The sequence below is a fragment of the Pituophis catenifer genome, unplaced genomic scaffold (genome assembly GCF_029215685.1).
Source record: "Pituophis catenifer annectens isolate HBS135680 unplaced genomic scaffold, rPitCat1.0.hap2 SCAF_6, whole genome shotgun sequence".
Taxonomy (NCBI): domain Eukaryota; kingdom Metazoa; phylum Chordata; class Lepidosauria; order Squamata; family Colubridae; genus Pituophis; species Pituophis catenifer.
Window position 1 is genome coordinate 2,307,026 of NW_027256886.1, and position 24,823 is coordinate 2,331,848.

The 24,823-nt window shown below is 42.9% G+C and overlaps 1 protein-coding gene across 6 annotated transcripts in view; it reads right to left on the reverse strand.

Annotated features, from left to right (window-relative positions):
• The window catches only part of EIF4E2 (eukaryotic translation initiation factor 4E family member 2), a 46,563-nt gene extending 34,136 nt beyond the window's left edge, over positions 1 to 12,427 (reverse strand). For 3 of the 6 annotated variants that reach the window (XM_070944996.1, XM_070944992.1, XM_070944991.1), the window contains exons 1-5: positions 12,325 to 12,427; positions 6,179 to 6,217; positions 4,934 to 5,048; positions 2,668 to 2,739; positions 1,870 to 2,004 (exon numbers count right to left, since the gene is read on the reverse strand). In XM_070944996.1, the coding sequence (XP_070801097.1) occupies positions 1,870 to 2,004; positions 2,668 to 2,739; positions 4,934 to 5,048; positions 6,179 to 6,217; positions 12,325 to 12,344 (381 nt within the window). In that variant the 5' untranslated portion in view covers positions 12,345 to 12,427. The remainder of the gene's footprint in view (positions 1 to 1,869; positions 2,005 to 2,667; positions 2,740 to 4,933; positions 5,049 to 6,178; positions 6,218 to 12,324) is intronic. The other 3 variants (XM_070944993.1, XM_070944995.1, XM_070944997.1) reach the window with 3 other exon arrangements.
• Positions 12,428 to 24,823: the final 12,396 nt, after the last annotated feature.

The following is a 24,823-nucleotide window of genomic DNA, read 5'->3' on the forward strand; positions in this document are numbered from 1 at the left end:
TATGGAGAGTCTCAATTATCCAGGTCATGACTGTCCCAAAGGTACTTTTTTTCAAGAGGCAACTGGACTTTCTGGTTTTTCTTTGAAGATGTTTCGCTTCTCATCCAAGAAGCTTCTTCCACTCTGAGTGGATGGTGGGGAAGAGGACTTATACTCCTTGCAGACAGCTGGTCATTTGCATCCTTTTTAGAGAGTCGTTGAGGCCGCTTGGAGGTTTGTCTGTGTCCTCAGGGTTACCTGAGTGGTGCAAATGGGTGTGGAGCCTTCTTGGAGCTGCTGAAAGGACCATGTTGTCAGCACTTCAACCTGCATTCACTCTAGTGCTGACATAAGAAGGAGAAGCGAAGGCGTCTGGAAAGGGACAGCTGACTTTTCACCTACTTATTTTCCCTGGAGATAATGTCCCATAGGAGATGGGATGGGAGGGGGGAATTCCTTTGAGTTGGAGTAGATTAGGGGTAGAATGACTTGGAAGATGGCCAATGAGTGCAGGGGAGTGGGGAACAGAAAGGGGGGGTTTTGGGGCTGGACGTCAGTGTTGGCTTCGTTTTGAGTCAGGTTAGGATGTCGTGCTCAATAAAAAGGAGTTTTTTCTTCAAAGATTTTGTTTGAAATGCATTTTATTCGAGACGACCACAAAACTTGACACATGTTGTAGACTGGAGATAGATGATGTCGTATCCCTCCCCCTCTGTTGAGAGAGGGCTGTTCAATTTGGATACAGATGGCCATAGAATAGAATAGAATAGAATAGAATAGATAGAATAGTAGAGTAGAGTAGAGTAGAGTTGGAAGGGACCTTGGGAGTCTTCTAATCCAACCCCCTGGTTAGGCAGGAAACCCTATACCATTTCTTTGACCCCTCTTTCAAACCAGCGGTCCTCTCCTGTCCAGAATGTGGACTTTCCTGTCTTCCATTCTCCACCATCCAGTCAGAGCTGAAGAAGCTTCTCGAATGAGAAGAGAAACGTCTTCAAAGAAAAACAAAGAAAGTCCAGTTGCCGCTTGGAAAAAGCACCTTTGGGACAACCATGAGGATGCTGCAACGGTGGTGTGTGTGAAAAATGGCCATACGTTGCTTTTCCCCCTGCTGTTGTAATTTAGAACGGTCACTAAATTAACAGTTGTAAGTTGAGGACTGCCTGTACCATAAAAGGAGACTGTAAGATATAAACGATCTGATGTAGCCTGGGAATACAATATTTAAATTGTTTCCAGGGTCAGACTTTCCCTTTTAACTGGTAATGGCTCACTGGAGTCTCATCTTGGAAGAAAAGACTTTATATCTAAGGCTGGTATAGAGTAACAGAGTTGGAAGGGACCTTGGAGGTCTTCTAGTCCAACCCCCTGCCCAGGCAGGAAACCCTACATCACTTCAGACAAATGGTTGTCCAATCTCTTCTTTCAAATTTCCAGTGTTGGAGCATTCACAACTTCCGGAGGCAAGTTGTTCCACTGGTTAATTGTTCCCATTGTCAGGAAATTTCTCCTTAGTTCTAAGTTGCTTCTCTCCTTGATTAGTTTCCACCCATTGCTTCTTGTCCTGCCCTCAGGTGCTTTGGAGAATAGCTTGACTCCCTCTTCTTTGGGGCAACCTCTCAAATACTGGAATACTGCTATCATGTCACCCCTAGTCCTTCTTTTCTCTAGACTGGACATACCCAATTCCAGCAACCGTTTTTCATATGTTTTAGCCTCCAGTCCACTAATTCTCTTTGTTGCTCTTTTCTGTACTCTTTCTAGAATCTCAACATCTTTTTTACATCATGACAACCCAAACAGTCACAGCGTATCCCTTGATTCTCTTCTTGGTACGCCTATCCCACCCATTCAAGCTTTGTCGGAACCACACAACCGAAATGCACTCACGGAGGCAAAGGTGCCAATTTGCTTGATGTTCTGTTCGTAACTCTGAGAGCTGGTGGGCCTTCCCGGTGTCCGTCTGGAGTACCAGAAGGTGTAGTTATACTGCAGAGGGTGCTCAGCCGGTCCTGGAACCGCAGCCTGCGGGTGAAATTCAAAGCACTCATTTAACCCGACGCCTTTCTCAAAAGAGACATTGGCAAGCATTAGCAACCTGCCTTGTTCCCTGCCGGTTTTAGCTTCATTTTCTTCCTGAAATTCCATCTCTCTTGCTAGCTCGAAACAGACCATTTAGTCTGCCAGAAACTGACTATATTTCAAGTCGGAGATTAGCGGCACGGGGTGCTTTGCTGGAGTTTCTCCAAATTGGCAGCGGACGAGGCTCCTGAGAGGCATCTTAAAAGTGGCTCGTTGCACAAGGCCAGTTCACGAACTCTGCTTACACGCCTTTATGTGCCTCTGGTTGGAGGAGAACAGCTCTTAAATGAAAACAACCTTGCGAGGCAACGAGGAATTTGTTTCCCTGCCTTGGCGTAAGGGAGCAGATGGAATTGAGTTGCTCTGACAAACGCCACAGGAGGTTTTTAAGCAAACCACGGTTAACAACTTGCTCGGTTTTTTAGATTTCCTGAATAGGCCAAGTCAGAAGTATAGCTCCCAACGAATAAAGGGGGAATCAAAAATAGCGATAGTAATAGTGCTTAAGATTTATATACCGCTTCGCAGTGCTTTTACAGCCCTCTCTAAGCGGTTTACGGAGTCAGCATATTGCCCCCCAACAATCTGGGTCCCCATTTTACCGACCTTGAAAGGATGGAAGGCTGAGTTAACCTTGAGCTGGTCAGGACTGAACTTCTGGCAGTGAACAGAGTTAGCCTGCAATAGCAATGGCACTTAGACTTATATACCGCTTCACGGTGCTTTACAGCCCTCTCTAAGCGGTTTACAGAATCAGCGTATAAATTGTTTCAATTTCTACCCTCAAAACGACGCTTATAGGGCTCTGCACACCAGAACAACAAGACACAAGGACAGTTTGTTCCCGAATGCCATCATTCTGCTAAACAACTAATTCCCACAACACTGTCAAATTAACTACTAAGACTGTATTACTGTTCTTGTTCTCATCCTTCCTAGTACCTATCTCTTCCCTATCACTTATGGCTATATCCATCTTGCTTGTATCTTTACTGTTAGGATATGGTGTAAGCCTAACAGGTTGTCCAGGCAATATATGGACAATATATGTGTTCTATGACTTTAACATGAATATGTATTCTATGACTTTAAGAAGTACTGCTGAGTCATTGTAATGCTGAGTCATTGCATCCTGATTGGTAAGCTCTGTTGTAACTGTATTTAAGAAGGGAGCTGAAATGTAGTCATTGATGACATGCTATCATCGTGGGTGGATATGCTACCATCGTGGGTGGATATGCTATCATCGTGGGTGGATATGTTACCAGCGTGACCTGTTACCAGCGTGAATGTGTTGCTGTTTATTACCTACTGCTGTTTTGTATGGTAAGAAGACTTTTGTATCACTGGACTGATTTGACTGGCAAAGACTTGGATTGATTAAAGACTATGAGATTGTTTTTCGCTACAAAGTAAAAACTTTGATAAACCAGTTTGAATGTATTTTATTTATTGCTCTCAGCACCGTTTCCCTGTGCTCTACGCTCTGCTGTTTGGTTAACACAACAATATCCTTAACATTTACAATTTATATTGTTTTATCGTTTCCTAGTATGATTTGATTGCTTATTAGTATCCTATGACCATCACTAAGTGTTGTATATATTTTGTTTTTTCTTTATGTACACTGAGAGCATATGCACCAAAGACAAATTCCTTGTATGTCCAATCACACTTGGCCAATAAAGAATTGAATTCTATTCTGTTGAATTCTATTGAATTGAATTGAATTGAATTCTATTCTATTCTATCCTATTCCATTCCATATTTTCTATTCTATTCTATTCTATTCTATTCTATTCTATTCTATTCTATTCTATTCTATTCTATTCTATTCTATTCTATTCTATTCTATCCTATCCTATCCTATCCTATCCTATCCTATCCTATCCTATCCTATCCTATTCTTCTATTCCATTCCATTCCATTCCACTCCACTCCACTCCACTCCATTCCATTCCATTTCCAATAATTTGGGTCGTTATTTTACCGACCTTGGAAGGAAGTCAACTTTGAGCCGGTCAGAACTGAACTGCTGGCAGTGGACAGAGTTTGCTTGCCATACTACGTTCTAACCACTGCGCCACCACAGCTCTACTACTATTAATCAAACATAAAAAACTGGAAGTTTTTTATTTCAAAGTCAGCCTATTGCCCCCAACAATCAGGGTTTTCATTTTACCGACCTGGGAAGGCTGGGAGACTTGAGTCGACCTTGAGCTGGTCACGATCAAACTCCTGGCAGTGGGCGGAGTGAGCCTGCAATGTTGCATTCTAACCGCTGCGCCACCATGGCTCAAGATCTGCTATAAATTCTTTCCCAAAACGTAGGCCAAGTAAAAGCTCCCGGAGAGAAGCCTTTTTCTTTCCACCATGATAATGACTTTTTTTTTTTTTTGGAAGCCTGAAATCCTATCTTCCCTGCAGTGCTCACAAAACAGCCACCTTCATGGTGATGGGGTTTGAGTTTAAATCGGTGTCTGGGAAACCAGATTCACTTAACAACCGCGTTACTAACTTAACAGCGGCAAGTGATTCATTTTACAACTGTGGCAAGAAAGGTCGTACAAAATGGGGGCAAAACTCGCTTAACAACCATCTCACATAGGAACAGAAATGTTGGGCTCAACATTTGGGTCGTAAGTTGAGGACTCCCTGTATTTTGCCCACAGTTGATGCAGACCCTTCTAAGAGTTTAGCTGAAGCTCCTCCAAATCTATCAGACTATGATCCAGGAGCTGGTTAGAAGGGCTGAGGGTTGCAATTCCCACTGATCTGGAGGGCCCCAGCTTGGGGATGAAGGATCACCTTCTGAGAACTGTAATCCACTGATCTCTGATCTATAGTCTCTAGAGAAAAGACAGGGACATACCTTCCTCTTGGTGCTGTTTTGGGGTTTGTCTTTATCGTTTTTTTCCTTCTCACCATCTTTCTGTGTGCTGTTCTCTTCATTCTGGTCATGATCGCCACTGTCGTCATCCTTCAAACTAGCAAAAAAAAAGGAAAGGAAAGAAAGAAAAAGTAGCTTGAAAGGGAGAAGTCCTGCTTCTGCTTCGAGATTGAAAAAAAAAAAAAAAGCCTTTGTGACTTTGAGTTCAGGGATGGTTGGATAAGCTACAGGAGGTATACCACCCAGTGTGCTTTGTTTGATTTAAAAAAAAATTTTTTTTTTTATTTATTTTATTTATTAGTTCGATTTATATGCCGCCCTTCTCCGGAGGCTCAGGGCGGCTTACAATGCATTAATAAATACATGTGTTCCGGTGATACACGGAGTCAAAGCCAAAAAATAATAACTTTGTCTGATGGCCTTAGATATTAAAAAATAAAATAAAAAAAGGATTCCTGGGTTTCATTAGAGGGCTTGTCATCCTACACAGCGGGAAAGCACCAACCCGTTTCATCTTTCAACTTTTCGGTCAAATTATTTCCCAACTTCAGAAGCTAATCAATGCCACTTAGGGGAGAAACTGCGGACGTTCCCTTCTCAAGGCAGAGAGGGTTAAATTCATAAGTCTCTAAAGCAAGGCTCCCCAAACTTGGCAGCTTTAAGACTTGTGGACTTCAACTCCCAGAATTCTCCAGCCAGCATAACATAGCTGGCTGGAGAATTCTGGGAGTTGAAGTCCACAAGTCTTAAAGCTGCCAAGTTTGAAGACCTCTGCTTTAAAGCAATAATTTAGCTATCTGTCTCAACTTTATCCAAGCTTCCTTATTTATTTCTAAGTGCAGAAGAGAGGGGTGAATGTGAACGACAGAGGAACAATCGGAGGTGTGTAGGTTTTTTTGAGAAACCTTTTTCCTGGACCAAGTAGAATTGTTTTCCCGTGGTTATATCAAGCAGCGTTTTTATTTTCTCCAAGGCAAGAAAATACCCATCACCGTGAGAGGGAGGTGGAAGGGAGAGGAAGGAGAGATTATTTTAGCATCATTTCCATTTTTTTAAAAAAAATTACAAGCATGGGCCAAGGCATTCGTTGCAAGGCGTTAATTTCACACAGGTGACAATTACATGCCCGACTTGGAAGTCTGGTGGAGTGAAGGAGGAAAAAAAAAAACCAGTTCTGTTGGAATCTCTACTCAGTGAAAGCTTTTTTCACTGACCTTCGTAACTTACCTAACAGGACTTTGAGAAAGACAAGGGGGACTATATGTCCTGTATTGAGAAAAACAAGAAGAGTGAATGACAATAATAACTTCTGTTCAAGAAGAGCTGGTTCAAAGCCGCTGTCCAAGAGCTAAATGAATTTATTCCCACAATCCTGACAAGCGGAGTGAAATTTAGAGATTGGCCTTCGTTGACGGACAAATTATTCCATCTAAGCCTATTTTCCCCCCTCTTCTTCACATGACTCTTATGGCTGGACCTGAGAATGCAAACTGAGCTAGCTGCTGATTATAAATCATTAAGGTAATGGTTAAAAGGTATTTTAAAAAATCAACAAGCTTCTCCTTTTATCATTATCGGGGGTCTCCAACCTTGGCCACTTTAAGACTTGTGGACTTCAAATCCCAGAATTCCTCAGCCAGCAAAACCGTAAGACTTGTGGACTTAACAACCGTGTGACTAACTTAGCAACGGTGTGATTCGCTTTAACGACTTTGGCAAGAAAGGTGGTAAAATGGGGGCAAAAGTCATTTAACTGTCTTGCTTAGCAAGAGAAACGCTGGGCTCCATTTTAGTCGTAAATCGAGGACTAGCTGTACTGATAGTCCCCCAATTCATAAAAGGCAGGCTGCTAGAGATCGCGCTTCCAATGAAGATCTGTGACGGATCGTTCTCCTATATTCTGTCTCTGCAACCAGATGCTACTTTAAGCTTCAAAGGCTGGACCAGCCTGTTAGGACTGTGAAATCCTTCGCAGTTGATTCCAGAGATCCTTTGAAGACTTGGCTCAGCACCTGTCACAATATTTCACAGCAGCTGTATATTCAAAGATCACAGAGCACCTGCAAAGATCAGCCACATACACATCTGCTTTAGATAGTTAATATGTTGGCAGCACTCAAAGCGTATCAAACACAAAGCAGCTAGTGTTTCCCCTAAAAGTATATAGGCTGTGCTTTTTTCCCTTCTTCTTCAGATTAACCGAGTGTTAAACCTTTGATTGTGACAGGGATTGATCGACCAATTTGTCACTCAAGTCTCACATCATGGGCTGAGGGAAAAAGGAGTGGCCCCAAAGCCACCCAGCCGGCTTTCATGCCTAAGGCAGGATTAGAACCCACAGCTTTCTGGTTTCTAGCCTGATGCTTTAATCCCTGGGCCAAGCTAGCTCTCAAATATGAAACTTTACCAGGGTGGATAAAAATTGATTTTTTTAAAAATAAAAAAAAAAATTAAAAATTGGATTTTTTAAAAAATTTAAATTGGATTTTTTTTATTTTTATCAGATTTATTTTAATAAAATGATTTTGGAGTAAAAATCTATCTAAAGATAGTTTTCTATTTAAGATACATAATTTAGTTTATTCAGCATGAAGGTATGTAGCTGAGGCTGTATATTCTGTAATATTGGGACTATCAGTAAGTCAACAGCGAGTCAGAGGAGAGATGACAGTTGCTCTTTAAAAATTATGATTTAAATCGAGTTGATTTAAATGAAGCCTTTTTGCTAGTGATTTAAATCGTGATTTAAATCAAATCCACCCTGAGCCCTACATAGCCTTATTGTATATGTACCAGCCTACTTAGTTGCCTAATTTATGAAGGAAAAAAAAATAAAGATTATTTTAAGTTTAGTTTTACATTCCTTTGTCTCTCTTCTTTGGGGATATTTTATGTTAAAAATGTCAGATTTGCCTGTATATACATATATATATATATATATGTCTCCAATATTTAAGACCATGCTTGATTTCATCTCATTCCCATCAGCAAGTCCACAGATATCCTGTTCTGCTTAACAGAGACGATGGGCACAGTAGTCCAACACAGCCGGAGGATGTCAGCAAGGGAAATTTAACTTTAAAGCAGCATCTAATTTTAAAGCAGATGCATCCATTCCCAAACAGGTTCCTTCTTTAAGTGGTAAATCTGAATTTACCTGAACAAGCAAACGTTTTAAAAAAAACAACGCTCTACTCTCTCAATTTGGATCATAATAATACATCAGGGTTACGAAATTAAAAATGGAAAGCTTGACAACTGAAAGACACAGCAAATAAATATTTGTTGTGGTAGATAAAGGAACTAGTGGAAGTAGTAGTTTCAATAGGCATAACTATAAAAATCTCTCTTTGATGCACAATAGTTATTAAGAAGAAAAGGTTCTTTGGCATCTGTTACCCCTTAAAGTTAAGACACACCTTTTTCCTCCCTAAAAGGGGGTGAAAATTTAGGTGCATGTTATACACCGAATGTAGCCCCACCCACCCACTGGCCCCCACCCTTTGGCCTATGCCTCCCAGCAGTTTACCTCCTTGCAAGCAAACAGCAAGAAGAAACAGCTCCTTTCAGCTTCAGCACAGCCTAATTAGCACAAGTTGATTGGATCGCCTCCCGACTCTCAGCTGTTTTGCTCTCAGCTGTTTTGCACAGGGCTCTGCTGCTTGCTGCAAAGAGGTAAATTGCTGGAGCAGATTTTTTTTCCCTTGTGCTAATCAAGCTATGCTGAAAACGAAACTGAAAGTAAAGCAGGCTGTTTGCTGCAATGAGGCAAAATTGCTCAGAGGCAGAGGGAGATTTCTTTTTCTTCTTTTCCTCACCAAAAAAGGTAGGTGCGTCTTATATTCCGGTGCGTTTTATACTCCGAAAAATATGGTATTTAACAAGGACCACGAGGAAAGAAGCTGTGTTAATGCCAGCTGACATAAATATAGTAAATTAAGCCTGACAATTTCTCTCTTATGGCTGGGCTGGGCTTGAGCTCTTTTGCATCCCCTGATACAGGGAGTCCTCCATTTACAATTGTTCGCTTAGTGACCGTTTGAAGTTACAACAGCACTGAAGAAACTGACTGATGACCATTTTTCACACTTACGACCCTTGTAGCATCCCCATGGTCACGTGATTTACATTCGGATTGCTCGACAACCGACTCACATTTATGACAGTTGCAGTCTCCTGGGTAGGGGGGCACGTGATCCCCTTTTACGACCTTCTGACAATGGGGAAGCCAGATTCACTTAACAACCGTATGACTAATTTAAAAAACTGCAGTGATTCACTTAGCAAAGGTGGCAAGAAAAGTCGTAAAACAGGGCAAGACCCCACTTAACAAATTTCTCACTTAGCAACATAAATGTTGTGCTCAATTGTGGTTGTAAATCGAGGACTACCCGTACTTGGTCCTCGGTTGACCTCAAAAGGCCAGGACTTTTCGAGTCCTTGGAAAGGAGACCACTAGGAAACAGCAGAGCTGTCTCAAAGGTGTTTTTTCAAAAGGCAACTGGACTGTTTTTCCTCGAGGAAGAAGAAGTGGTAGATGTTTCTCTTCTCATCCAAGAAGCTTCATCAGGTCTGGATGGATGTGGGGGGTGGGGGAGAGTGGAAGGATTGTGAAGCTTCTTGGACGAGAAATGAAATGTCTCCTCCTCCTTCAAGGAAACACATAACCCAGTTGCCTTTTAACAGAATGCCAAAGTTGGAAGGGACCTCAGAGGTCTTCTAGTCCAACCCCCTGCTCGAGCAGGAGATCCTTCACCATTTCAGACAAACGGTTGTCCAATCTCTTCTTAAAAACCTCCAGTGTTGGAGCACCCACAACTTCTGGAGGGGAGTCATTTTGAAAAAAAAAAACAACCTTTGAGACAAGCATGATATGGATGTCTAAGAATCTCCATAGACAGCAGAAGCTGTGGACTCACCCAAGACCCTCTTGATGGGCAAGACAATGACAGGAGGGACCTTGGAGGCAGCTCTTGAAGGCTGCTCAGGGGGGAGGAAGGAGCTGCAAAGATCCAGGACTTGAATCCAGGCCTTCTGGCAAGACTCCCCACCCAAATAAAAGCTGTCCCAGGCTTGGGAAAATTGACTCCTGCAGACCCTCTGACAGCCATCCACCTGCGGGGACCCCAAGGCTGCCATGAGCTTCATATGACTCTGACCAGCCACAGGTATCCCTTGACTTACAACAGTTTGCTTAGAGTCCATTCGAACTTACAACGGCACTGAAAAAAGCGACCGATGACTATTTTTCACACTTATGACCGTTGCAGCATCCCCCATGATCATGCGATTTACATGTGGATCAGGGGTGAAATGCTCCCGGTTCGGACCGGATCGCTCGATCCGGTAGTGATGGAGACAGGTGGTTCGGAGAACCGGTAGCAAAAATCCCTGCTCCCCCCCTCCCCCATGCCCAGCTGAGCCGCACAATCATCAGAGGCTTTTTTTTTTTAACTTTTAAAAGCATTTTTTCTACAACCTCTTGGGCCAAAAAATGCTTTTAAAAGTTTTTTTAAAAAAGCCTCTGATGATCGCGCAGCTCAGCTAGGATCTTCAAAGGCTTTTAAAAGAAAAAAAACCCTTTTTTTCTTTTAAATGCCTCCGACGATCCCAGCTGAGTTTTTAAAAAAGCCTCTGCTGATCAGGCAACTCAGCTGGGATCATCAGAGTCTTTTGAAAGCATTTTTTAACAACCTCTTTGCCGAAGAGGTTGTAGAAAAAATGGTTTTAAAAGTAAAAAAAAAATAAATAAAAATTGGCCACGCCCACCCAGTCACATTACCTCCACCAAGCCACACCCACAGAACCGGTAGTAACAAATTTTAGATTTCACCACTGATGTGGATGCTTGACAACTGATTCACATTTATGATGGCTGCAGTGTCCCAAGGTACAGATAGTCCTCGACGTACAACCCCAATTGAGCGCAACATTTATGTTGTTAAGTGAGACAGTTAAGTGACTGTTGTCCCATTTTACGACCGTTAAATGAATCACAGCCGTTAAGTTGGCAACAGGGTTAAGTGAATCAAAAGGTTGCAAAAGAGAACCCCATGACTTCGAACGGCCATAAATATGAATCAATTGCCAAGCATTCTGAATTTTGACCACGTCACCATGGGGAGGCTACAAAGGCCGTAACTGTGAAAAACGGTCGTTAAGTCACTTTTTTCAGCGACGTCGTCACTTTGAACGGTCACTTAAGTGAACCATTGTAACTCGAGGACTGCCTGTACTATGATCCCCTTTTGCGACCTTCCGACAAGCAAAGTCAACGGGGAAGCCAGATTCGCTTCACAACCATGATGTAACAATTTCCCAACCAAGATTTAACAACAAGTGCAGCGATTCGCTTAACGACTGTGGCAAGAAAAGTCGTAACATGGGGCAAAACTCACTTAACACATGTCCCACTTAGGAACATCAATTTTGGAGTCTATTGTTGTCGTAAGGTGAGGATTACCTGTATGTCCATGGAGAAAGCCAAGACTGCCTTCAGCCATGAGAGAGAAGGGCCCCCTCACTGCCTTTTCTGGCCATGCGGTTCGAGTTGTTCCCCCCACCCCCCCGGGATTTCCTGGTGGTCTCCCTTCTGAGGGTTCCTGGGGAGGAGCTGCGATTTGGCTTCCATATAGGTAAGTCCTCAACTTACATCAGTTCGTATCATGGTCAAAGTTACGACGACACTGAAAAAAGGTGACCTATGACCATTTTTCACAGTTACGACCTTTGCAGCATCCCCCGCGGCCACGTGATCAGAAATCAGGTGCTTGGCAAACGGTTCGTGTTTATGACCGTTTGTTGTCATATTTATGAGACGTGTGTGACCTCCTGATAAGCAAAGTCAAGGGAGAAGTCAGATTCACTTAACAACCGGGTTACTGACTTTTTATCAACTGCGGCGATTCACTTTAACAGCCGTGGCTAGGAAGGTCGTAACATGAGGCAAGGCCCACCTGACAAACGTCTCCCTTAACAGCAGAAATGTGGGGCTCCGTTGGGGTCGTAAGTCGAGGACTACCTGTACCCTCCTCCCCCTCCCCCACATTCCGGAAACAGCTGCTTTGACATTCCTGCTGGCTTTGGGGGGGGGGGGTGTCTTTATTTATGACAATGAGGACTAGAACCTTGGCTCTGGCTTGAGGAAGCCGAAGCCTGTCAGGTTTTAGCGTCTTTGGGAGCCCGGAGCAAAGGGGGGGGGGTTATTTCGGCGAACCCCGCTTTCCCCTCCCCCCCACCCGCTCCGGGGACCAACTGCGCACGCGCCGCGGCCTCCCCCCCCACACGCCCCCCCCTCCGAGACCGGGAGGCCGACGCGAAGATCTCCCCCTCGGCCCTTGCCCCGCAATGCCGCGGCGTCCCGACTCACTCACGCGTCGAATTTGTTGTTCATCCTCCTCGCTCCGTCACTCGAAGCCGCTTCGCTTCCCCTCAGCCGCACGACTTCCGTTCAGCGGCCTGCCTCCTCTCTTCCATTCGCAGTCTTCCCCCACTTCCGGCCCGGCGGAACCTTTGTCCTTAGGCCGGCGGGTTCTGCTCGGCCCGAGAAGCCGGTAGCACTCCGGCTCCTCGGGACTTTCTTGACTGCGGCGCTCTATGGTTGGTCCCTCTAGCTCTCGTCATCCCTTGTGCTGTGAAGTCTCGTAGAGCAAAGTTAGAAGAGGAGCCGCCTCCGTTTGAGCGGATAGGTTGTTTCCGGGGTCGCGTGTTTCAAAATCTGAGAACGTAGAAATCAAGGCAATGCTGATATGCGCAATTCTTTAAAGCAGGTTTTGCGCTACGTGGGGAGGGCTGGGAAGCTGAAGGCTGAGTGTGGCTTCAGAAATTGTGGTTAACACTGCAGGGCAATTGTGGCTCTTTTACAACCTACGGACTTCAACTCCCAGAATTCCTGAGACAGCTTGGCTGTCTCAGGAATTCTGGGAGTTGAAGTCCACAGGTTGTAAAAGAGCCACAATTGCCCACGCCTGGATAAGCTCTCCTGTTCGAGCAGGGGGTTAGACTAGATGACTTCCGAGGTCCTTTCGGCCTCTGTGATTCTATATTCCTACGTGGCTCAGTCAGCTAAAGCTGTCCTTGCGGGCATTTTAGAGCACCACACGCCCGCTTAACCTGGTCCCTGAATTAGACTATATAGAACATTAAACATCAGAGTCGGAAGGGACCTTGGGAGGTCTTCTAGTCCAACCCCTGAACGAACTCACATTCTGAGCACACAAAATATGCTTGAGGATAATCAGAGGAGCAGTTTTCACCAGACAGTAGCCAAGCTTAGCACGTTGTACAAATACACCTGCTAGTTGGGATTCTTAGTCTTCTTCCTGCTGATATTTTGATATTTGTGGGCTAGATAGCATCACCGGTGCATCTTTGGGCCATTTGACAGGGCTTTCCCTGAGCGGCTTACGTATGTTTACAGGGACACGGGCTTAGAAAATAAACAGAAATAAAGCTTTCTTGCTGGCAGATACAGGTAGTCCTCGACTTACGACCACAATGGAGCCCCACATTTCTGTTGTTAAGCGAAACATTCGTCAAGAGAGCTTTGCCCCATTTTATGACCTTTCCTGACACAGTTGTTAAGTGAATCACTGCAATTGTTAAGGTGGTTACCAGTGAAGGGAAACAATAATAAGGATATAATAAATAATACTAGAATATGATATACTGGTATACTAGATTCTGTAACCATTAGGTTCCTGTAATGCATATATGCCTTTGTATTTGTATTCACATATATTATGCCTTTATATTTGTTTCTCCTGTAACAAACATATTCTGTTATTAGGCCTCTGTAATGTCTCTGCTATTTGTCAAACGTATGTTCCTGCCATTTGTTCTGAACCCATATCAATCTCCTTCCTGTTTTTTCTTGTGCCGTCTAAGAGCACGGTAGGTATTGTTGGAAGAAACATCCTTCTAGGTTCTGCTCCAAGTGGGGAAACAGACACTGGAAACATGGAGACTGCTTGGAAAGATGGTTTAATGGTGCACAGGATCACATGGCTTCTCCACAAGGACTCAGGGCGGGTCTCAGCAATAAGCAACAACAAGTCCAAATTAAAATTCAAACAATAAAAGAATCTAAAATTCCCATTAAAACCCCTTATGCCAGGAAGCTTTGGAATATCCGTCATGGATGACAGCCTATTCCCTTTTAGTGGAGTTGCCGTTCGGTAGGAGACTTATGAATACATCTGGAGCTCAGGAACCCCTGAAACAAATTTCAGCACGCCCTCATGCTTTCCCACCATCCATCAGCAAAACTTGTGACATTTAAGAGTGTTGCATCGGCAAGAGAAGTAGTAGCAGATGGTCCTGCTACTCCAAGGAATGTCCACATTTCAAACCTTCAGGCAGAACATCCCGCAATCCATCAAGGAATAACGCGTGTGTGGGAGGGGGGGGGGCTGCTCCCTGGGATGGGGTTGTGCAACAGACCTTGAAGGCAGGGGTGAAATGCTCCCGGTTCGGACCGGATCACCCGATCCAGTAGCGATGGAGGCGGGCGGTTCGGAGAACCGGTAGCAAAAATCCCTGCCCACCCCCCCCCATGCCCAGTTGAGCTGCGCAATCATCAGAGGTTTTTTTTTATTATTTTTAAAAGCATTTTTTCTACAACCTCTTTGGCCGAAAAAATGCTTTTAAAAGTAACAACAAAAAAAAAAGCCTCTGATAATCGCGCGGCTCAGCTGGGATCATCAGAGGCTTTTAAAAGCATTTTTTTCTACAACCTCTTCAGCCAAGGAGGTTGTAGAAAAAATGTTTTTAAAAGGAAAAAAAGCCTCTGCCGATCAGGCAAGTCAGCTGGGATCGTCAGAGGCTTTTTTTTAAAAAAAAAGAAAGCCTCTGCCGATCAGGCAAGACAGCAGTGATTGTCAGAGGCTTTTAAAAGCATTTTTTTAAACAACCTCTTCAGCCAAGGAGGTTGTAGAAAAAATGTTTTTAAAAGGAAAAAAAGCCTCTGCCGATCAGGCAAGTCAGCTGGGATCGTCAGAGGCTTTTTTTTAAAAAAAGAAAGCCTCTGCCGATCAGGCAAGACAGCAGTGATTGTCAGAGGCTTTTAAAAGCATTTTTTAAACAATCTCTTCAGCCAAGGAGGTTGTAGAAAAAATGTTTTTAAAAGGAAAAAAAGTTTCTGCCGATCAGGCAAGTCAGCTGGGATCGTCAGAGGCTTTTTTTTTAAAAAAAAGAAAGCCTCTGCCGATCAGGCAAGACAGCAGTGATTGTCAGAGGCTTTTAAAAGCATTTTTTTAAACAACCTCTTCAGCCAAGGAGGTTGTAGAAAAAATGTTTTTAAAAGGAAAAAAAGCCTCTGCCGATCAGGCAAGTCAGCTGGGATCGTCAGAGGCTTTTTTTTAAAAAAAGAAAGCCTCTGCCGATCAGGCAAGACAGCAGTGATTGTCAGAGGCTTTTAAAAGCATTTTTTTAAACAACCTCTTCAGCCAAGGAGGTTGTAGAAAAAATGTTTTTAAAAGGAAAAAAAGCCTCTGCCGATCAGGCAAGTCAGCTGGGATCGTCAGAGGCTTTTTTTTTTAAAAAAAGAAAGCCTCTGCCGATCAGGCAAGACAGCAGTGATTGTCAGAGGCTTTTAGAAGCATTTTTTTAAACAACCTCTTCAGCCAAGGAGGTTGTAGAAAAAATGTTTTTAAAAGGAAAAAAAGCCTCTGCCGATCAGGCAAGTCAGCTGGGATCGTCAGAGGCTTTTTTTTTAAAAAAAGAAAGCCTCTGCCGATCAGGCAAGACAGCAGTGATTGTCAGAGGCTTTTAAAAGCATTTTTTTACAACCTCTTGGTTGTAGAAAAAATGGTTTTAAAAGTTAAAAAAAAAAAAGTTGGCCACACCCACTCAGTCATATTAACACCCCCCCCCCCCCAGAACTGGTAGTAACAAATTTTACATTTCACCACTGCTTGGAGGTCTTCTAGTCCAACCCCCTTCTCAGGCAGGAAACCCTACACCATTTCAGACAAAAGGTTATCCAACATCTTCTTAAAAACCTCCAGTGTTGGAGCATTCACAACTTCTGGAGGCAAGTTGTTCCACTGATGAATTGTTCTAACTATCAGAAAATTTCTCCTTAGTTCCAGGTTGCTTCGCTCCTTGATTAGTTTCCATTCATTGTTTCTTGTCTCGTCTTCATGTCAGGGGCAAGTTTCAAAATCATGTTCTTCTTGAGGTCTTCCGGGTGCGATTCAAGGTGTTAGTCATCACCTTTAAAGCGCTCCATGGCTTAGGATCTGGGTACCTACGAGACCGTCTTTTGCCACCAATAGCCTCCCACCGACCAGTTCATTCTCACAGGGAGGGACTACTCAGGGTACCGTTGTTGTGGATTTAATAAGACAAACACAACTTTTGGGTTAATCAGAGACAGATTTTATATATTGCGCAATAGGTTCAAGGCTCTGTACATGAAGCGTTGAACAAAGACAGGAATTAGGTACAATGGTTTTATACCCTTCTAGACAAAGGATTCTTTGAAGTCAGCAGTTCATATGGTCCTATACATTTATCAATTTTAGTTGACATTACAGAGTTTCTTTGCAAAACAGTCATAATTCTTTTTGTAGATTACTGAAGCATATCTTTTATCTTTTGTTGAAACAACAAAGTGGACATCTCTGTCACTTTAACCTCAAGGTGTAAATCACGTAGACTGTTCTTATCTGTGACAACTGAGAGGCCTTGAAGTAAGCATCCTTGCAAAGGAATGTCCCTGCCTGTGTTCTAATATAATTGCAAGCAATTTCTCTCTTACAATATTAAGAACAAAGAGGGCCCTTCAGTGACTATCTAACTGGATTCGTGTTTTTATTTATTTTATTTTATTTTATTTGTTACCTGTCCCACCATACTGTCAGTCAAATTATGTCGACTGGCGACTCCCAGGGGGAGGGCCTTCTCTGTGGGGGCTCCAACCCTTTGGAATGAACTGCCCCCGGAGATACGGAATATCCCTGATCTTCGTGCTTTCCGCCGTGCCCTCAAGACCCTGATGTTCCAACAGGCGGGGCTAAACATACGAACATGTGAATGATTTTTTAAATGTGATCTAATTCTGGGTTTTATTTAATTGACCAAACTAAGTAATAATTTTAATTAGCAATTTTATGATGTTTGTGTGTCTATATTTTTCTTGACTGTACACCGCCTTGAGTCCTACGGGAGAAAGGCGGTATAGAAATATAATAAATAAATAAATAAAATAAATAAATAAATAAAATCCGTCGTTACTGGTTTGCTCATGGGCATGCATGCCCCGCTTTTACGCATGCTGAGAAGCATCCGGCCGGATCCGGGGCGAACCGGTAGCAACCGACCACTGCTTCACGTGCTTTGGAAAATAAATTGACCCCCTCTTCTTTGTGGCAGCCTCTCAAATACTGGAATACTGCTATTGTGTCACCCTTAAGTCTATCCTTTCTCTAGACTAGCCAAATCCAAATCCTGCAACTGTTCTTCATATGTTTTAGTCTCCAGGCCTTTAGTCATCTTAGTTGCTCTTCTCTGCGCTGTTTCCAAAGTCTCAACATCTTTTCTGTACTGAAGCATAGACTCAAATCATCTTCTGACGATAGACAACTTTTAACTCATGTGGATCCCCTTGACCTAACCAACCTTTAAGCTTTATGTCATTAGAATGTTCCTTTCTTCTGACAACCTAGAGGCCTCCTAGAGGTACCAAAAGGATTTTGGCTGAATTTGTACTTTTTCCAACCGGATGCATTTTCTGCTTTTTAGAATAGAGTGAATAGAAAGTTATCCAGTGGTCATCTATCAGAGCCCGCTTCATTTACATTATGGTGACCAAAACTAAATGCAGTATTTCCGGTGTGGCCTTACTAAGGTTTTATAAAGCGGTACGAATACTTCACGTGATTTTGATTCTATTTATTTATTTTATTTTATTTATTTATTTATTAGTCATATTTCTATGCCGCCCACTCTTCGAGGACTCTGGGCGGCTTACACCAAAGACAGTATACTAAATAGCATATTGCCCTCCAACAATCTGGGTCCTCATTTTACCCACCTCGGAAGGAGGGAAGGCTGAGTCAACCTTGAGCCGGTGAGATTTGATCCGCTGATCTGCTGAATGAGCAGTCAGCTGAAGTAGCTGCAGTACTGCACCCTAACCACTGCGCCACCTTGGCTCATGCCTCTCCTTATACAACCAAGGATTCTATTAGGAAGAGGAAGATAAGGACCATGGGATCTTTGGTGCTCAGAGCGTGGTTGTTTTCTTGAAGACATTTCATTACCCAACTAGGTAACATCATCAGTGCTAGAAGGGAGTGGGGTTTCCTCTCAATTTATATACTAGCGGCTTGCCAAACCACTGTTAGTGGGTGTGGTCCGTGTGGTTTCTTGATTGGGCTGTTATTTGCTTTAGCCTGATTGGCAGTTCCTTGATTGGATTTGCCTCTTGATTGTTGCTCTAATGTTAGTCTTGGTGCTCATCTAGTTGTTGACTGCTGGTGGGAGAAGTGTTTTGGCCTCTTTGTTTCTTTTTCAGCCTTTTGATTGTCTCTTTTGAATGGCGCGTACACATTGCTGATGTCTATGTGCCTGTTGATGGCCGATTTGTCTGAGTGCCAGGCTTCTAACGTTTTTGGACTTGGCTTGGTCTAGGACAGGGGTCAGCAACCTTAAACGCTCAAAGAGCCATTTGGACCTGTTTCACCACAGAAAAGAAAACGCCGGGAGCCACAAAACCCTTCCCGTGCCTGACTATTTCGTGAGCGGCCACAAAAACTAGCATATGTAGTTGAATTAGAACGTAAGATCTCCGACCTCCGGGTGTTTCGTTGCGCATTGAAGACCCTGTTGTTCCGCCAGGCAGGGCTATCAACATAATAATTTTAAATTGGGGTATTTTAAATTTCTGGGGTTTTAAATCGGCCAAATCTATTTAATTATTTTAATTTTTAATCATTGTTGTGTCTTGTGTTTTTAAATTGGCTGTACACCGCCCTGAGTCCTTCGGGAGAAGGCGGTATAGAAATAAAATTATTATTATTATTATTATTATTAATTAAATGTTCTGTTTTCTTCTGAAACTTTTCTTTTCTTGGATTTATCCACGGTTGGCCTACCGGGGGTTGAAAAGCTCAATAAATCACATGCTGGTGGGTGTCGCACATTGGCGGTTGTGACGCATATTTTGAGTGACAGGGAGCTACAGCAGAGGGGTGAAAGAGCCACATGCGGCTCCAGAGCTGCAGGTTGCTGATCCCTGGTCTAGGATGCTCAGAGTTTCCCAAATGAAATTATGGTCAAGTGTTGTGAAGTTAAGCTGTTTTCATGTACGAACCATGAATACCAACTAGCAGTCAGAAGATGTGATGAAAACTCCAATATTAGACCAACATTGGGACAAAGGACCCCACAGCTTCCAATATATTAATATTCTTATTTACTGTAATGTATAAGAAATGCCACTAGAGGGTGCAGGTCCCTTAAAAGGGAAGAGAGACATTAACAGAAATAAAATATTTCTGTTAGACACTAACAGAATTAAAATATCAGCTACATTATCCGCACAGGTAGTCCTCGACTTATGACCACAGGTAGTCCTCGACTTATGACCACAATTCAAACCAAAATTTCTGTTGCTAACTGGGACAGTTATTAAGTGAAAGTTTACAACCTTTCTTGTCACAGTTGTTAAGCGAATCACTGCAGCTGTTTATTTATTTATTTATTTATTTATTTATTTATTTAAAATTTATATACCGCCCTTCTCTCTGAGAACTCAGGGCGGCGTACAGCCAGAATTAAAAAACATAAAATACAAATATTAAAAAACAATTAAAATATATATAAATTTGGCCCAAAATTAAAAATACAAACCAATTAAAACATTTAAAATTTCTTCTTAAGCCAGCCCGGCTTGCTGGAAAAAGTGGGTTTTAAGGGCACGGTGGAAGGCACTAAAGTCTTGGATTCTCCTTATCTCTGGGGGCAACTGATTCCAGAGGGTAGGTGCCCCCACAGAGAAGGCCCTCCCCCTGGGGGTCACCAGCCTACATTGATTGGCTGATGGCACCCTGAGGAGGCCCTCTCTGTGGGAGCGCACGGGACGATGGGAGGTCGTCGGTAGCAGCAGGTAAACCTCCAAATGGCCTCAACGACCCTCTAAAAGGATGCAGATGACCAGCTGTCTGCAAGGAGCATCAATCCTTCCGTTCCCCACCATACAGTCAGAGCTGAAGAAGCTTCTTGGATGAGAAGCGAAATGTCTTCGAAAGAAAAAACAAGAAAGTCCAGTTGCCTCCTGAGAAAGCACCTTTGGGACAACCATGACTTAGATGATGGAGAATTTCTACAGACTGACAGGAGAATGCTGCAAACGGCCATAAAAGCGAGCCAGTTGCCAAGCCTCTCCCCCCAAATGAGATCGGGTGAACTGCGGGGTGTCTATGCAGCCATCAGAACTTTGATAAATGCCTTTGAGTGTTTCATAGTAAGAATCTTGTTTTCTGTTGGTTTCTTTTTAAGGTGTTTATTGTTTACATACTTATTTATTTATTTATTTGATTTGATTTATATGCCACCCTATCTCCATAGGACTCAGGGCAGCTCACAACAATAAAATATCCGAATAAAAGCGTGTTAAAATATACGTTACCCCCCCCCCCCAGTCCAGGCTGAACAGCCATGTCTTTAAGTCGTGGCGGAAGGTGCGGAGGTCAGGAGCCAACCGGAGCCTCAGAGGAAGTTGGTTCCAGAAGGTGGGAGCACCCACAGAGAAAGCTCTGCCTCTAGGGGTTGCCAGTTGACACTGTTTAGCCGACGGCACCCTGAGTAGGCCCTCCCTGTGAGAATGCACCGGGCGATGGGGAGCTGTTGCTGGTTGCAGATGGTCCGACAAATATCCTGGATCTAAGCCATGTAGGGCTTTATAGGTCATCACCAGAACCTTGAATCTCATCTCATATTTATATTTTATTTTATTTATTTATTTATTATATTTCTATACCGCCTTTCTCCCATAGGACTCAAGGCGGTGTACAGTCAAGAAAAATATAGACACACAAACATCATAAAATTGCTAATTAAAATTATTACTTAGTTTGGTCAATTAAATAAAACCCAGAATTAGATAACATTTAAAAAATTCATTCACATGTTCATATGTTTAGCCCCGCCTGTTGGAACATCAGGGTCTTGAGGGCACAGCGGAAAGCACGGAGATCAGGGATATTCCGTATCTCCGGGGGCAGTTCATTCCAAAGGGTTGGAGCCCTCACAGAGAAGGCCCTCCCACTGGGAGTCGCCAGTCGACATAATTTGACTGACGGTACCCTGAGTAGTCCCTCCCTGTGAGAACGAACTGGTTGGTGGGAGGCTATTGGTGGCAAAAGACGGTCTTGTAGATACCCAGGTCCTAAGCCATGGAGCGCTTTAAAGGTGATAACTAACACCTTGAATATGAGACTTCCTCCCAGAGGATGCCAAACAGGTAGACAAAGAAAGAAGAGATGATCTTAATAGATAATAGAAGAGATAATCCAAGATACCTTAGATTTATTTATTTAGTGTATGGCACATCATACTTGGATTAGCTACATGTTAATAATTTTATCTAGCAAACACAATAAAATACAAATGTTAAAAAGATCTATGTCCAAATATCAATCTCCAGTCCAGCCCATTCAAGAACCGGGCATGGCTAATCTAGTGAAGAGAAGGACCAGGGGAGACAGGATAGCAGTCTTCCAATATTTGAGGGGCTGTCACAGAGAGGAGAGGGTCCAGCTATTTTTCCGGAGGCCAGATAAGAAACAATGGATGGAAACTGATCAAGGAGAATCCTAAAAGGTGCTTTTTTTCAAGAGGCATCTGGACTTTCTGGTTTTTCTTTGAAGATGTTTCGCTTCACATCTAAGAAACTTCTTCAGAGCTGACTCTAAAAAAGCACAACTATGGGATAACCATGACCTGGATGACTGAGGATCTCCATAGACATTGATCAAGGAGAGATTCAAACTAGAAATAAGGAGAAATTTTCTGACAGGGAGAACCATCAACCCACGGAACAGATGTTGCCTTCAAAAGTTGTGGGCGCTTCATCGCTGGAGGCTTTCAAGAAGAGACTGGACAGAAATGGTGTAGGATCTCCTATGTGAGCATGGGGTTGGTCTCGATGACCTACAACTCTGTCCCTCCCAACTCTGTTATTATTCTATTATGGTGACACCACCTACCGATGAGTACGTGACCACCACAGTGGGTTTTTAAGTCACCCGCAAGGCAAAATTCAGCTAGCGAGGGAGAGCACAGAGGAGTTGCGGAGGTGGTTGCAATGTCATGCCTTTAATTTATTTTGTGTTCACTTAGGTCACTCCTTCAGGCAGCCGGAAATGGAACCTTCTCAGCAGGTTGGCGAAGAGGAGAAAAAAATCCATTCTGACCAGGTTTTCTCCCAAGCAGGCTCGCTGACCTACACCAGAGTGGCAGGAAGAAAGGCAACAGGAAGAGTCGTGAGCGTTACGTATGGCTTTGTCAGAGTGCGCACAGTGTGACTATGTGAGACAACCCAGGAGCAAATACAATAAACAGAGGTTTGTATTTAAATAGTGGTTTTATCTACAAGGAATATATACATACACGTACTTTAGTCAGACCTCAAACAAAGAGCAATCAGCAATTACAGCAATTAAGCACACACAAGAGAGAGAGAGAGATAGAGAGGGCCTCTTCTTATTACAGGCTCTTAAAGTGATATCAGCCCAAAAAACTTGCTGACTCATTCCCAGCAATACATCATCATAGCACCCGGTCAGCTCTTAAATCATTACCCTGACAGGCTTCATCTCCAATTTGCTTTGTCTCTCAGCATAAATACAGGTAGTCCTCGACTTACAACCATTTGTTTAGTGGCTGAAGTTACGACACTGAAAAGAAGTGACTTATGACTGTTTTTTTACAACTGTTGCAGCATTCCCATGAATGCTTCAATGCAATTAAGTGAGAATTAAGACTCCTGAGAATATTTTTGTTTTCGACTCCTAGCAACCACATGGGTCCAGGTAGTCCTCAACTTACAACCATTCGTTTAGTGATGGAAGTTACAACGGCACTGAAAAAGTGTCTAATGATCATTTTTTACACTTATGATTGTTATTTCTGAATTAAATCAGAGTTAAGACTGCAGAGAATATTGTTGCTTTCGACCTCTAGTGACCCCATAAGTACAAGTAATCCTTGACTTACCTAGTTCATTTAGCAACCATTCAAAGTTACAGTGGCATTGAAAAAAGTGACTTCAACCTGTTTCACACATACAACCGTTGCAGCATGCCCATGGTCAGATGACAAAAATTTAGATCCTTGGTAATTGGTTCATATTTATGACAGTTGCAGTGTCCCGGGGTCATGTGATCCCCTTTGTGAACCATCTAACAAGCAATGTCAATGGGGAAGCCAGATTCACTTAACAACTATTTTAACTATCGGTTAACAGCGATGGTAAAGAAAGTTGTAAAATGGGGCAAAATTCACTTAATACCTGTCTCGAATATTAGCACAAATTTTGGGCTCAATTATGGTCATAAAGTGAGGACTACCTGTAATTTTTCTCCAGATTGGAGTTGTGCAGAAGGAGAGGACTTTGACCTCGATGTCAGGGGTTAGTGGGAGTTGTAGTTCAAGGGGTCTGAAATGAACCTAGCTGGGAAAGCTAGTGTCATATAACAAGGAGAGGCCTCTAAGTGCTTTCTTAAAGGATCTTAATGGAGAGAGATTAATACTTGTCCAGTTTCCAAATGCCATTTTTGGCACTGGGGGAACAATAGAAGAAACACATCCAAAATAGAAAGGGAGACTCCAGCAATGAGTATCTTAGGCCTTATACTTCATTACTACTGGACGATCCTATGACTCACCCACCAAAGGTGACAATGCCAGGATATTTAGTGTTGATACCCTAACATCAAATAATAATTATTCCTGAAAGCACATACTGTTCTTGCAGGAGTTTTGCACGCTGCATAAACCGTGCAAGAATAGGATGTGCTGTTTTGAGGCCTCCGGGTAAGAACAAAATTATTCTTCAAAGTACAGTCTTTTCTTGTGTAGTTTTTGATGTTGTGGAAGGCATGTGAGAATAGGGTGTGTTTCACTTGGCCTTTGGGACTGTGGGGCAATGCATTGAGTTCTTAAGCATCCTCTAGTTACACTGAAGAATTGATTATGTATTGTATGTTTGTTTGTTTATAAAATTTTAAAAAAATTGTAAGGTCCCAAAATACACTTGAGTCACCAGAATGCCAAAGAGAGAGACTCAAGACGAGGCTTGCAAAAAAACAGATTTTATTTATGGCCAAAAACAAAATACTGGGTGGAACTATATCCAGAACATACAGATACAATGCATGCGAGGAGATAGCCACACCTTGGGGAAGGTATGGCGTCCTTTTATACCCTCAGAGACGTCAGCTTAGTACCCAACTCTGGCCTCCCAATCCAGGCCCGTGCATTCCTTGTTGCCCTGCAAGGGGGAATAGAAACTTCCCAATTAGTCATCTTGAGCATTTCTTTGTTTACTCAATTGGCCACTTAGGCCCCCTGGCCCTGGAAAGTAGGAGTCTATCCAGATCAACATAAATTAAGACTGAGATAGTACCATGCTCTTAGATGGCACAAGAAAGAAACAGGGAGAAGATTAATATGGGTTCAGGTCAAATGGCAGGGACATATGTCTGACAAATACCAGATACATTACAGGCCTAATAACAGAATATGTTTGTTACAGGAGATACAAATACAAAGGCATAATATATGTGATACAAATACAAAGGCATATGTGTATTACAAGAACCTAATGGTTACAGAATCTAGTATACCAGTATATCATATCCTAGC